This window comes from Dipodomys spectabilis, unplaced genomic scaffold (genome assembly GCF_019054845.1).
Source record: "Dipodomys spectabilis isolate Male_0828 unplaced genomic scaffold, ASM1905484v1 ptg000091l, whole genome shotgun sequence".
In the NCBI taxonomy this organism is placed as follows: Eukaryota; Metazoa; Chordata; class Mammalia; order Rodentia; family Heteromyidae; genus Dipodomys; species Dipodomys spectabilis.
Genome location: NW_024870768.1, coordinates 3,229,883 through 3,244,596, shown reverse-complemented (window position 1 = coordinate 3,244,596; position 14,714 = coordinate 3,229,883). Strand labels below are relative to the sequence as shown.

At 43.5% G+C, this 14,714-nt stretch overlaps 1 protein-coding gene across 1 annotated transcript; it reads right to left on the bottom strand.

Moving 5' to 3' along the window:
- Positions 1-618: 618 nt before the first annotated feature.
- Positions 619-1,137, bottom strand: LOC122112066 (cellular nucleic acid-binding protein-like). Its single transcript, XM_042684900.1, has one exon. It carries the CDS (start codon positions 1,135-1,137, stop codon positions 619-621), a length of 519 nt encoding a protein of 172 aa, XP_042540834.1.
- Positions 1,138-14,714: the final 13,577 nt, after the last annotated feature.

Here is a 14,714-nt window from a genome sequence, read left to right as displayed (position 1 = left end):
GCCTGTTTGAAGACAGTCCATCCTCACCTTACTTCATAGTCCTGAGCAGCTGCTGGCCCCTCTACTGAAAGCTGGGACAAATGGCTCAGAGATAAGGCCATCTGGGGAAACGAGGCAGACTTGAGGGTTTGAAGGCTGTTTGTGGAACTCAGCCCATTCCCTCAGTTTTCTTAGACTGGTATTCCCTCCACACTCAGATGTTCCAGTCCCTAACACGATGGCATTTTGTTCCCTCCTTCCTTGCAAAGTTCCTTTGCAGACACCTCCCCCTCCCCCCCCCAATAAAACAGAGAAAGAAAACCAAAACAAATAAATGAGGTACTTGTGAGGCACTCCAGTCCTGTGTGTCTAGCTATTTGGGAGGCTGAGGTCTGACTCCACTCTCCCTATGCATCAATCCCTACTCAGCAGGGCATGGAAAGGGGTTGTGTAACACAGCAAAAGACCATAAATGCAGAATGTCAATTTTTATTCATCCACCTCTTTCCTCCTTTTACAGAGCAATTAAAGCTCACTGGCCTGGGAGTAGCCTCCATCGGCCAACTTTGGCCAGCAAAGAGTATCAGAGAAATTAATACACTATCAGCAGAAATGAGGAGGGGCGATGTGGGAAAAGAATTAGGCAGAGGCCTCAATGGTGCATTCCCGGGCAAAATGTCCAGTCTCACCACAGCGGTAACAGCTGACTTCTAGTACTTTCTTGCAATTGATGGCCACATGTCCATGTTCCCCGCACTTGTAACACTGCACCTTGTGGCAGTCTTTCTGCATATGGCCAGGTTGGCCACAACAATAGCACTTGAGGTCATCTGCCTGCTGGCAGTCTCGAGCCAGGTGGCCTAGTCTGCCGCAGTTGTAGCAGCTCTGCTGCCGCTCTCTCTTGGGCTCCTTGCAGTCCTTGGCGATGTGGCCGCCTGCGCCGCAGTTGTAGCAGGCGTCCTCCTCCAGATCACAGTCCCTGACAAGGTGTCCGGACTCCCCGCAGCGGTAGCAGAAGTCTACCAGGGATGCGGGATAAACCTGGAGCCCTCTGCCCCAGCCCCTCGGTCCTCCTCGCCCCCGTCTCGCAGCAGTGGGGCATTCCCTGGCCCAGTGGCCAGCTTGGCCACAACTGAAACATTCGTCGTTGCTGGTCATGGCTGCGCTGACAGCCTTGATTTCTGAGCGGCCGCAGTGGCGAAACTCACACTCAGGCCCAGCGCCAGACGCGGGTCTGCACAGGGCCCCCCACGCTGCTGTGCACCGCTCTGTAATTTCGTTATGACTGCATAATCCGGTGTGTGAGGGATGACTCAGTAGACCAGGGTGTGTCTCTGTGTGTTGGAGTGTCTGTGTGCGTGTGCGTAGCCCACATTTCCCTGATGCAGGCATCAGTAGTAGGACATCTGGGCCATTTTTATAGCTTGGCTACTGTCTAAATAAGTGGCAATTTGTGCCCCTCGCTCTATAGTATCGTGATTTCTCTATAGTATCATGATTTGCATTTCTTTCGGTCTCTGGAGCATAGGGTAAACTTTTGTTTTTACTCTTGGTTTTTTTGGGGTTTTTTTTGTTTGTTTTTGTCAGTCATGGGGCTTGAACTCTGGGCCTGGGTGCTGTCTCTGAGCTCTTCAGCTGAAGGCTTGTGCTCTCAACTTGAGGCACAGCACCACTCCTGGATTTCTGGTGGTTAATTAGAGGTAAGAGTCACACAGACTTTCCTTCCAGGTCTGGCTTTGAACTTCGATCCTCAGATCTCAGTCTCCTGCGTAGCTAGGATTACAGTCATGAGCCACTGGCCCTAGGCTCTGTTTCTACTGTTTTTTTTTTTTTTTTTTTTTTTTTAACACCCAAAGCCTCCTTCCTTCCCTGATTATTATTCTTTTTATTGTGAACATACTGTACAGAGGGGTTACAATTACATGGGCAAGATAATGCGTACATTTCTTACCAAGCATTGCAGCCTCCTCATTTGTTTACCCTTCACATCCCTTCCCAGCCTACCCCCGTCCCCTCACCCAATCCTCCCCCCCACCCACCAAAGTTGTAAAGTTCGTTTTGGACATGACAACTTGTACTTCTCATTGTTGCAACAGGTCCACCAGTATCCTTAAACGACTTGTTTTTCCCCTTCTCCTCCACAAATTATACCCACATCAAATATAGTGAAAGCAGGGGTTATACTGTGGGGGAGGGACATACAAAGCAACAAAGAGATAATGTTATAAATGCGTTAGAAACAAATGCATGAAAGAAAAAAAACATTTGAATACATATCTAAGGGTTCATTTTCCTAACATCACATTATCTGACCTTTTCTGCTTGACTCATACATATACTAGATATTGCAAATAAGGGAAACCATGGGACCTATGTTTCTTTGGGCTTGGCTTACTTCACTTAATATAATTTTTTCCAAGCCTTTCCATTTCCTAACAAATGGGGCAATGTCATTCTTTCTGATGGAAGCATAGAATTCCATTGTGTATAGATACCACATTTTCTTGATCCATTCATCTACTGAGGGGCATCTGGGTTGTTTCCATATCTTAGCTATGGTAAATAATGCTGCAATTGTTTTTACTGTTTTGAATAATGCCTACAATAATTTCCACAGTGATTGCACTACTTTTCATTCTCAACAATTGTGTATGAGGGTTCCTGTCCCCCTGCATCTTTGTCAGAATTTGTGCTTTAATGATGGCCATTCTGACTGGGATAAGATGGAATCACAATGTCATTTTAATCTATGTTGCCTTTATGGCCCAAAATGTGGAGCATTATTTTATTGATTGGTCATTTGTGCTTCTTTGAAGAAGTATCTGTTCAGCTTATACCATTTATTAATTGACAGAGACTTTAATTTTTTAAAGTTCCCCTGTATTTTCTGGATATTGGTCCCTTGGCAGAGGTATAGCTGGTTGTAATCCCATTCTGTAGTATGTCTTTTTAGCACAGTGTCCTTTGCTCTGCAGAAGGTTTTTGGGTTGATGTAATATCATTTGTTAATCTTTGACCCTATTTACTGAGCTACGGGACTTCTAATCAGAAAGTTCCTGCCTGCTGATAAATTCTAATAATTTTTTCTCTGAGAAAACTTTTTATTAATCAGCCAAGCAGATATGTAAACAATTTTAAATAGTAGTTAAAAGGAAGTTGGCACTGGGAAAGTGGCTCAGTGGTAGAGTCCTTGCCTTGCATGCATGAGGCCCTGGCTTCGATTCCTCAGCACCACATATAAGCAGAAAAAGAAAAGTGGCTCTGTGGTTCAAGTGGTAGACCCCTAGCCTTGAGCTGAAGAGCTGAGGGACAGCACTCAGGCCCAGAGTTCAGGCTCCAGGACCAACCATAAAAACAAAACAAAACAAAACAAAAAAACCTCACAAGGCGGAGGGAAGCAACAAAAAAGAAGTCACAAAGGGGATGTAAAATGTTTACAATGCAGCGGTACATTTTCATACAGCTAAATTCATTTATCAACTCTTACAGCAACACATCAGAGCACCCCATGTTTAAAGCAGCTCAAATCTAATAACCAAAAACTATAGTAGTGGACCTTTCTCTGTTATATTTTAATCTACATCTACACAAAATATAATATTTTAATCACATCTACAACACTACATATTGATTCCTTATGAAATGGAATTTATGAACTAAATCTTTGACAATGTTAAAAGAATGACTAAAATCCTGCAATCCAAGTAGGTAAATTTACAGAAAATTCTGGGAGAAAGGGTGAGATAAAATACTGAGATTACTAATTACTGTACATATAAAACTCACTTTTTCATGATTCTAATACTAATTTTGTAACAGTTCATTGACTGGGAATAACAAACCTTGCTAACAAAACATGGAGCTTGTATAATATGTGGAGTATTACTGTTATTATTACAACAGTAATTTTATTCGGGGTCTTGGTTCAGGAGAAAAGTTCATGGGTGAAAAATGGGCTCCAGTGTCACTGTTCTTCTGAAGGCCATGCACCAGCTCTGCCAGAAACTCAGGCTTACCTTCCAATGGATTCCTTTATAGATGGGGAAGGTTCTCTGAGGTTTCCTGAAGGCATTCCCTCTTGTAAGGTGCTCTTGTTCACAGAGGAAACTTGCCCAGAATCAATGCTTGTCTCTGTTTGGTTTTCTGCATGGCTGCAGTAAGAAGCTCTTGTCCCTTCTCCTTCCACTTTTGCTTTAGGTCCACATAGTAACGAGGTAGCTACTGGACTAATTGTTCCAAGGGATCTATGGCACCTGATTGGCTGCCAGTTTTTTGAAGTTTTCTACAAATGACATTGGCTGATTGAGTTAGAAATTTATCTTTAAAAAAAAAAAAAAAAAAGCCGGGCACTGTTGGCTCACACCTGTAATCCTAGCTACTCAGGAGGCTGAGATCTGAGGATCGCGGTTCAAAGCCAGCCCGGGCAGGAGAGACCGTGAGACTCCTATCTCCAATAAACCACCAGAAAACCGGAAGTGGCGTTGTAGCTCAAGTGGTAGAGCACTGGCCTTGAGCTGAAGAGCTGAGGGACAGCGCTCAGGCCCAGAGTTCAAGCCCCACGACCGACAAAAAAAAAAAAAAAAAAGAAAGAAATTTATCTTTAGCCAGGTGTATCAGTGGCTCAGACCTGTCATCCTTGTCACTGGCAAAGCTGAGCTCTGAGCACTGCTGTTTGAAATCAGCCAGGGGCAGGAAAGTCCTTGAGACTCTCATCTCCAATTTACCACAAAAAAGCTGGAAGTAGAGCTATGGCTAGCCTTGAGCAGCAAAAGCTAAGGGATAGCATCCAGACTCTGAGTTCAAACAACATTAGCAGCGCACGCGCACGCGCACGCGCACACACACACGGATAAGAAATCTATCCTTAAGGAAAAGTGCATGTTGGTATATTTTTGAATGGCAACTTTTCATCTTTGTGAAAGGGCTTCCACGGTCTCAGTTTCTCCTTGATGCACAGCCACCAGCTGGGAGTAATTGAAGGACTTTACTTTGGTCCTCTTCCATCCCTGGATGATGCAGTATATGAAATGGTTTCTCTCCCAATCGTTGTATCTGAAGGGTTCAATTTGGGTTCATATTTAGGTAGTACCTGGTATTTCCTGCTCCTACCACCGGGTACATCTCCCTCTGTTTCTCCAGGGAAGTAAAAATCAAATCCAAGAGTAACATGGCTTTCCAACCTAAATCCTGTACCTGAGTTAGTTGTTCAAAGTTTGAACATGATGATCAGGCTTATCAGTATAGCCTCACAAATTGGGGTTTTCTTTTTCCATTGGTTTGTGTTTATGCTAGTGCTAGGACTTGAACACAGGACCTGAGAGCCCTGTACCGAAGCAGTTTTGCTCAAGGCTAGAACTCTCGAACTTTAGCCACAGTTCTACTTCAGGACAGTTCTACTTCAGGCTCTTTCTTTCCTTTTAATTTTTCTTTTCTTTTATCTTTTTTGTTATTGTTGCTTTTCTGGTCTTAGTCTTTTGCTAAAGACTAGCAGGTGTTTCGAGAGTTAATAGGGGATAACTATCTAATGGATTTCCTGCTAAGGCAGGCTTTTAAAAATTTTTTTTATTTTTTTGTGAACACACTGTACAGAGGGGTTACAATTACATGGGCAGGATAATGCATACATTTCTTATCAAGCATTGCAGCCTCCTCATTTGTTTACCCTTCACATCCCTTCCCAGCCTCCCCCCTCCCCCCCACCCAATCATACCCCCCCCCACACCGACATTGTAAAGCTGGTTTTGACATGACATTTTGTACTTCTCATTGTTACAACAGGTCCACCTGAATCCTTAAACGACTTGTTTGTCCCATCTCCTTTACAAGTTATACTGACATCAAATATAGTGAAAGCAGGGGTTATACTGTGGAGGAGGGACATACAAAGCTACAAAGAGATAATCTTATAAATGCGTTAGAAACACATGCATGAAAGGAAATAAAACATTAAAATACATATCTAAGGGTTCATTTTCCTAACATCACATTATCTGACCTTTTCTGCTTGACTCATACATATACTACTGCAAATAAGGGAAACCATGGGACCTATGTTTCTTTGGGCCTGGCTTACTTCACTTAATATAATTTTTTCCAAGTTTTTCCATTTCCTAACAAATGGGCAATGTCATTCTTTCTGATGGAGGCATAAAATTCCATTGTGTATATATACCACATTTTCTTGATCCATTCATCTACTGAGGGGCATCTGGGTTGGTTCCATATCTTAGCTATGGTAAATAATGCTGCAATAAACATAGTTGTGCTGGTAGCTTTAGTGTGGTCTTGTTTGTAAACATTTGTGTAAATGCCCAAAAGTGGGATTGCTGGGTCATAGGGGAGCTCTATGTGGAGTCTTTTGAGGAACCTCCATACTGTTTTCCAAAGTGGTTGAACAAGTTTACATTCCCACCAACAATGAAGTAAGGTTCCCTTCTGGCCACATCCCCTCCAGCATCTGTTGTTGTTAGAGTTCTTGATTTTTGTAAGGCAGGCTTTGAATCATGATCATTAGATCTCAGCTTCCTGAGATTCTTTTTGAGTATGGGGAGCGGAAGGATTATTATAGATGCTCAGTGGGGTGATGGAATCACTTTCTCCACTGGGAAGTGGGAATCCTGGGGAATGTTGAGTTTGGTAGAATGACAGAAGGCCCCAGACACAATGAGAGACTCATGGGAGAGCTTCATCTCATCCAGGGCTGACTGTCCAACCTGCATGCCTCCATCCACTCATGAAAAACAAAACTCAGGACTCTTTTCCACTCAGGAAAAATAGTTGAACCTATGTCCATATTGCCTTCTTACAAAAAAATTCCTAGTTTGTAGTACAGTGCCATAACTGATGATGCCACCCTTAGGTCATCTTCCTGATTTTTTCCATTTAAGCCAAGCTTCAGTGCAGAAAAATAGGAGCTTTTTTATTTTGATTTTAAGTTTTGAGGGTCAATGTCCCACCAATATCTTTGCAACAGGCAATGGGAGATTTTTCATGGAAATTAGGGGGATCTGTGCCTATCTTTGGATGACAGCAAAAGGGAACTCCTAAGTCAGGGACCCCATCTCAGATGTTTCCAAGTGAGTCCCAATGTGCCTTGTGCTCCAGACCTCTCTGTGTCCAGGGGGTGGGAGACAGAAGGTTTATCTGGCCTTGGATGCCTGGAGCTGGTGAGACCTTCCCTTGGTCCTCCAAGTATTTGTGGTCTCTGTGACTCCAAAACTCAGTGAGTTTGTGCCTAGATGCCTGGAGAAAGGGCAGGAGAGCAGTCTCCATAGTCAGTACAGCCCCCTACAGCCACTACAGCCACAATCCACTGGCCAAGGCCATAATATACTTCTGAAGGGGGATCTAATTGGAAAGGGAACAGAGGCCTGATACTCTTGGGGGACTTAGCCACATGTTATCAACAGAAGTTTTCTCTCTCTGCTCTGGGCCATTATGTGGACCCCTGGGATATATATGCTAACTCAAGGGTGAATTACAAGAGTATGCAAAGAGAGATAACTGGGGAAGGCCCCCAGTTAAGAGCCTGCCCTGTCCTCTGGAAGGGCAAACCAATTAAAGGAAGAATAACAGAAGTGACAGGAGCTCCCTGTTTACCTCACATAGAACAAACAGTGCCTGCAATCCCCAGGGGAGGGAAAGTTCCCATAATGAATGAAGAAAGACATCCCACTTCCATCAGGGGCATTAGGGCCTCTGCCTATGAAAAAGAATAGGCACTGCAGGCCTGGGTTTTTCAGCCCTGCTAGTAGTTACTGGGGCACCTATCCAGGATTAGAAGCCCCAGAGGCACTAGACAATCAATGGCTACTCCCTGGACCACATGCTCCTGGTTTTTGTATGTTTGTTTGCTTTGTTTAGTCCTCAAAGTCAGGGCACCATTCCTGAGCTCCTCCAGCTATACTTCTGGCTTGTTTTGTAGTTAATTGGAGATCAGAGTCTCAGACTTTCAAACTGAGATATTCAGATCTCAGCCTCTTGATGCAGTACTTGGCCAATTCCTGGTTTTGCAGAGCTATACTGATTTTGAATCCTTGATCACACAGTCTCCCAAATCCTAGATGAGCACAAAAAGAGGATACCATCTAGGGATATCTCTGGTCCGTTTTTGTCTCCAGCAAATGAATTATGAGGCAGGAATAGTAGGAGCAGAGGAAAGATAATTTGGAAGTGAGGATAAGAATCTGAGGAAATGCTCTTGTCCTGACAGGTTGGCACAAGGCCCCACCTAGGACTTGTGGCTAAGCAGGCCGCCCCATGCTGTCTGAGGTCTTGTTCCCCTGTTTCCCAGGCAAGCAGAGGTAGGAAAGTGTAAATGTGTTGACAATAGAGTGGGTCAAGTGGGTCCAGGAACTGGTTGTCAGTGTGTTGTAGCATCTGTGAAGTGTCCCTTTTCTACTCTTGTGGTTCAGTGTCTGGTGTCCTGATATGTGGTTGGGTCACTGTCACCTGACCTTGGGGAGGAAGAGTTGAGCCCTGTGTCAGGCTGCTGTGTTCCTATCTGGCCAATCTTTCTCTTTTTGCCTCTGCCTCAACTTGTATCCACAAAATCAATTTGCAAGTATTTGTAATAGTATAAGCTATTCTTTGCCTCTGCAGAGCTCAATATGCATTTCGGTGGGATTTTTTGTTGTTGTTGTGTTTAATTAATTTAAGTGGTAGTCCAAAGGGGGTTCAATGCACATGTCAATGTGTTTGCTGAGCCACCTGGTCGCTGGTTATCTCTCTCCTTTCCTTTTTTCCCCAAGTCCATCCATCCCCACAAGTTACCTGGTCACTATTGGTTCCTTTGCTGGCAATAGCAAGTCTTACGTATTTGGGCTGGAAAAAGTCAGTGCAGTTAGAACAAGAAAATTAAAGAAAGGGGAAAAAAGGAAAAGAAAACGAACAAAGGAATTAAAAAAAAAAATAGAAGACGTCTACAAAGCAAACGCCCTGCTACATTTTTTTCGAGCAGGAAGGGCGGGGAATGAGTGCCGAGAAAAACTGTCTGAAGCAACACTGCCATCTAGCGGCCACAGAAACATTGACCCGTGTACACGGTCGGACATTTTGTTTTTAAAAGGTTATTGTTATTGTTGAAAATAAGTTTTAGAAGCTTTCATTTGCTACGTGACCAAGAAAAGGCACTGAGCGTTAGTAAAGGGCTGACACAAACAGCGGGGTGACTAGTATATAAAATTCATACACGACAACGCACCATAACGGAATCGTACTCGTCGGCGGACATTTTGTCTTCCTTTCCTTTTGCGATCAAATTCGTGCTCGTGTATGACAGGTGATTCAAACTGAACAGGGGAAGAAAGCCCAGCCCAACTGGCCCACCTAGAGCTGCTGATCACAGAGGCCCTTAACCCTTAAGGAGTCTCTCCTGGCAGCAGGAGAAGCAGGAGGTCCCTGTCACTGCAGGAGTAGGCCACTGTCTCCTCAGGAGTCCTGTGACAGTAGGTGACAGCCCAGGGAAGGCCCTGCTGGTTTCCCTCACTCATCACCAGGGCCTGAAGGCAGGAGGGGAACGTCAGGAGAACTTTCCCCCAAAGAGCAGAGGTGCCAATGGCAGGGGTGCAGGCCAGAGGCTGCTGAGGTGTGATGGCAGGGTGGTGGACCAGAGGCAGCAGTGAGTGTTCACAGAGGAAGCAAGTGCACAGCCTGGGGGAGCTGGTGCTGTGTGGTGGACGTTCAGTATTAGTCACCAAGCAGGGTTTGTTGTTGTTGTTGTTGTATTGTTTTTAATCCATTTCCAATCTCAGGCTTAGGTTGACAGGCAATGAAGGCACTCAGGAAGGATACTGGGACAGATCGCAGACCCCTGGACTCAGTACCTGCCAACCCTTGCTTGGAATCAGCTGCAGATTGTGGTTTGGACTGCATAATTAGTCCCTGTTCCTGCTGAGAGGGCACTATGGAAAACTTACTTCCCAGGGATGGCTCTCCTGGTCCTTTGGGAGCTACTAGTCAATCCTTTGGATCTATCCTTCCTCCCCAGGAAGTCGACCATCCTTCACTTCGAGGTTCAGGAGAAACAGTAAATGAATATTAAATTTTCTCTGACAGCAGTGGTGTTTCTGAATCAATGGGCATTAGATGTCAGCCTTGCACCGTGTTTTCAACTTGCTTACCTCTTTCCCCCCCTCCCTTTCTGTTAAAAAAAAAAAAAAGGAAGTGGCAGAGGCAACCAGGATTATTCTCTCTAAATGTACTGAGTTGTTCCTTCCTAAACTGTGGATTTCAGTCCACACTGAAGGCACTAAGTCCTTAGACCTAGTTGTTGCTTTAAGCAATAAACAATTGGGGATACAGTTCTCACGTTGTTACAATTTTCCCCTGAAAACTGACATTATTCCTCAATATTGTAAGGAAGCACACTACAGTCACAGATGCTGGAGAATTTCCATAGTAGAAAGACAGAAGGCATTGTGTTCCTCTTTTTAAAATATTATTTTTGCCTGTCCCGGGGCTTAAGCTCAGGGCAAGGGCGCTGTCCTTGAGCTTTTGTGCTCAAGGCTACTGCTAATACCACTTGAGCCACAGTTGCACCTTCTTTTTTTCTTTTTTTGGTCGGTTGTGGGGCTTGAAGTCTGGGTCTGGGCAGTGTCCCTGAGCTCTTCAGCTCAAAGCCAGCACACTACCACTTGAGCCACAGCGCCACTTTCAGTATTCTGGTGGTTCACTGGAGATCAGAGTCTCATGGGCTTTCCTGTTTCCTGCCCTGGCTGGCTTTGAACTGTGATCCTCAGATCTCAGCCTCCTAAATAGCTAGGATTACAGGCGTGAGCCACCAGGGCTCCTGGCTCCACTTTCTTATTATTTAAATTATTATGTTTCCTTAGTGGCACAAAGATGTTGCCATTTAACTAAGCAGTTTATCAAAGCAATATATTTTGATCCATGTCACCCCTTTCACCATTCTTGCTCAACTTCCCCATCCACTCCTCCCCTCACTCTTCTTAATTTTGTAGGATACACTTTCTTCCTTTCTTTTCTTTTCTTTCCTTTCCTTTCCTTTTCTTTTCTTTTGTTGTTAGTCATGGGGCTTGAACTCTGGGCCTGGGCGCTGTCCCTCAGCTTTTCAGCTCAAGTCCAGCCCTCTACCACTTGAGCTACAGTGCCACTTCCAGGATACACATTCTTGACTGCATTCTACCCCTTTTCTCTGCATTTGTCCATCCCTTCCCCCTGGACCCAACCCTTTCCCTTAGGGCTAACAGCTTCCTGGTGTGTAAATTTGCTCAACTTTGAGTTTATTCTTTTTTAATTGTAGTATAAATCACATCTTTCAAGGTGAGGTACGATTTGAATAGGCCTGAGAAGGTACCTTGATTTCATGTTTTAGCATTGGTGGATACAGCAGAGCAAGGATTTAAAGGAGTTTAAAATTCACATTTATATGCAACAATCATAGCTTTTTGGGGACAGTGTGGTATTTTGTGCAGTGAATCATAATCAATTCAGTGCAAATAGCATTTCCTTTACTACAAACACTTGTTATCTCTTTCATGGTCAGAATATTTGAAATCCTCTGTTTTACCTATTTTTAAATTCACACTAAACTGTTGTTACCCCTACTCAAGACACTGTGCTATGACAGAATGCATGTGTGCCTGTCTGGGTGCTGGTGCTTGGAATTGCACTCAGGGCTTAAGGGATGTGCATCAGCCTTTAAAATGTATTTTTATTCATTCTTCTTTATTATGATTATAATGGTTACCATTCCATGAGCCTGGTAATGACTACATTTCTTTTTGTACTATGTTATCCCTTCGAGATTCCTGCAGCTTTTTTCTCAGGGCTAGTGCTCTCCCAATTGGGCCACACTCCATTTCTGGCTTTTTTTGGTGATTGGGGTTAAGAGTCTCAGGGTCTTTCCTGCCCAGGCTGCCTTTGAATGGTGATCCTTAGATCTCAGCCACTTGAGTAGCTAGGATTATGGATATGAGCCACTTGGGCCCCAGCCCACAATGGCATTTTACCCCTATATGCACAAGGATTTGTTGGTACCTGTTATCTGTCTTTTATTTACACTTCTTGCTCTGCTCATATTCTCAATAACACTGTTCTCTCCTCTACTTAAATAAGGTCAGCAACTCTAGGTTCTATGTATGAATGAGAACATGCAGTGTTATAGCTTTCACGATGATCAGAGCATGAATTTTGCAACTAGATATTCAAGGGAGTTGTGATTGAAAAAAATCTCATTTGACACTTTAAATTGAGGAATAGTAAGTCTTGTGAGCAGTTGCTTCAATGCACAAGAAAATTTTTGCAACTTTTATTGTCCTAGGTGAGGTTTGCTGTATGTACCAGTGAAGTTTTAGTGATGAAGATGGTAACAAGCACTCTGCATAGTTTCCATGCTCAGTAATTGCTTTTTTGCTACTCACAGTTTAGTGTGAAAAACGATGTAGGGAAAATTTTTAGGGAGGAGGCCATGATGGCTCACATGCACTACTGCCTACTAAGGATGCTTTCAGCCCCAGCAAGTAGGTCCTATAGACTCCATATCCTGCCAGCAAAATTCCAGATGGGAGGTATGGAACAAGTGGTAGAATCCTAGCCAAGAGCAACAAAGCTAATAGAGAGCAGAAGCTTAGACTTACAGCAAGCACTACAATAGAACAACAACAACAGCAACAAAGAAAACCTAGTTGTTGCACTGGCTCCTATGATCCACATGCTAGGTTTATTTTGTTTTGTTTTGTTTTTTTCTTATGTGGGTCCTGAGACTTGAATTCAGGGGCTAGACACTGTCCCTGAGCTTTTGGGCTCAAGGCTAGCAGTCTACCACTTCAGCAACAGCTACACTTTTGTATTTGGGGTGGTTAAATGGAGGTAAGAATCTCACGGGCTTTCCTGACCAGGCTGGCTTTTAATAACCATCCTCAGATCTTACCCTCCTGAGGAGTTAAGATTACAGGCATGAGTCACCAGTTCTTAACGTGGGTTATATTGATTTTTTTTAATTGTGAAAATACCGTACAGAGGGGTTACAATTACATGGGCAAAATAATGAGTACATTTCTTATCAAGCATTGTTGCCTCTTCCTTTGTTTCCCTGTCCTATCCCTTCCCACCTCCCCCCCCCCCCCCCAACCCCCGGCCAATGTTGTAAAGTTCGTTTTTTGACATAACGACTTGTACATCTCATTGTTGCAATGGGTCCACCTGCATCCCTATTTAAACGATTTGTTTTTTCCCTTCCCCTCCACAAATTATACCGACATCAAACACAGTGAAAGCAGGGGTTATACCGTGGGGGAGGGACATACAAAGCAACAAAGAAATCATCTTATAAGTATGTTAGAAACAATCGCATGAGAGAAAAAAAATTTGAAAACTTATCTTAGGGTTCACTTCACCTAACATCAACTTTCTTTTTTCTTTTTTTTAAAGTAAGTTGCTTGGGAAATCAGAGGCTTTTCAGTCTGTGACAATAAATCTCTCTTCTCTCTAGAGCCAGCTGGCAGCAGAGGTCTGTAAGCAGTTGTCACCTAGCTCAGACTGCTTGGTGATTGAGGTCACATTCTGTCTGACAGTCATGTTAAATACAGCTCTCATACTTGCCCCTTACCAGCATCACACAGTGGAGGTGGAGGTCCCTTGGTAGAGCAGAGCAGTGCATGGCCTCAGGCACACTTAGCCCAACAAAGATCCTCTGCATGTCTAAATGACACTTTCTATGTGCAATACAGGCATTGTGGTGGGGATTTTAGCTGAGAGAATTTGCCATTTCTTCAGTTATTTTGTGGCAATCTTCGTGACCAACAATGAAGACAACCTGTTAGTGTCAGAACAGTGATCCCCAAGGAGAATGAAACATAGAGTTTCCATTTACATTTTTATGTACATTTATAGCAGAATTTACTCATCATTGAAGATGTTCTGTGAAGACTGATTTCTAACCTGTTTATAATCCAGTGTCATCTCATTTGTTGTTACCACAAACAACATTTTAAAGAATTAAAAATCAATTATGAAAACTCGCACATAGAGCATATACATTGACTGTGCATGTATATTTATCTACTGAATAAGACAAAACTTGACATCTTTAAAACAGTGTAATATAGACTTCTGAGGTCACTAATTAAGAAGTTACTAGGCAAGTCCTTTGGAAGTGATTTTCTTAGTTATTGTGCAATTTAATGGATTCAGATAAGCTCACACTAAGTTTCTTGCTGTCTAGATCTGTACCTAATAAATGGAGTAGCTCCCAGAGAAGTGTGAATTTGGTCAACTCTACGTAGGCTTTTGACCCACAGTCAATTCACTTGTGAAAATCTTGAGTTGCTGAGTAGAAACTTTGATTAGATGCTGGGTTTTGAGACCTTTGTCAGTATTGACATTTCCTACCTTGTCTTCCCACAGGTTGGGTGTGCTCATGTGTGTGCTTCTATGCTTAACTGATGCTGCTGTCTTGGGGCTTTTTAGTTTTGGTACCCACCGTTCTGGAGGGATTCTTCTGCTCCTCTTGTGTTCTTCACTGTCATTCAGTCACAGGCCACCTATGCACGATATTCTCTGCTCATCAATTTTCATACACAATCAATAGTTTCCGGCATGCAAATTTCCTCTTATCTTCTTCTGCTTATGCACTTGGGGGACTTCAATACAGTAAATAGCAGGATGCAGTATTCACTGTCACTAAGCAAGATCTACTGAATTTCTAATTTGACTGTGGTAGCACATGAGTTGTGATGCCCCCATAAACCTCATAAATACACACAGAGACCAAG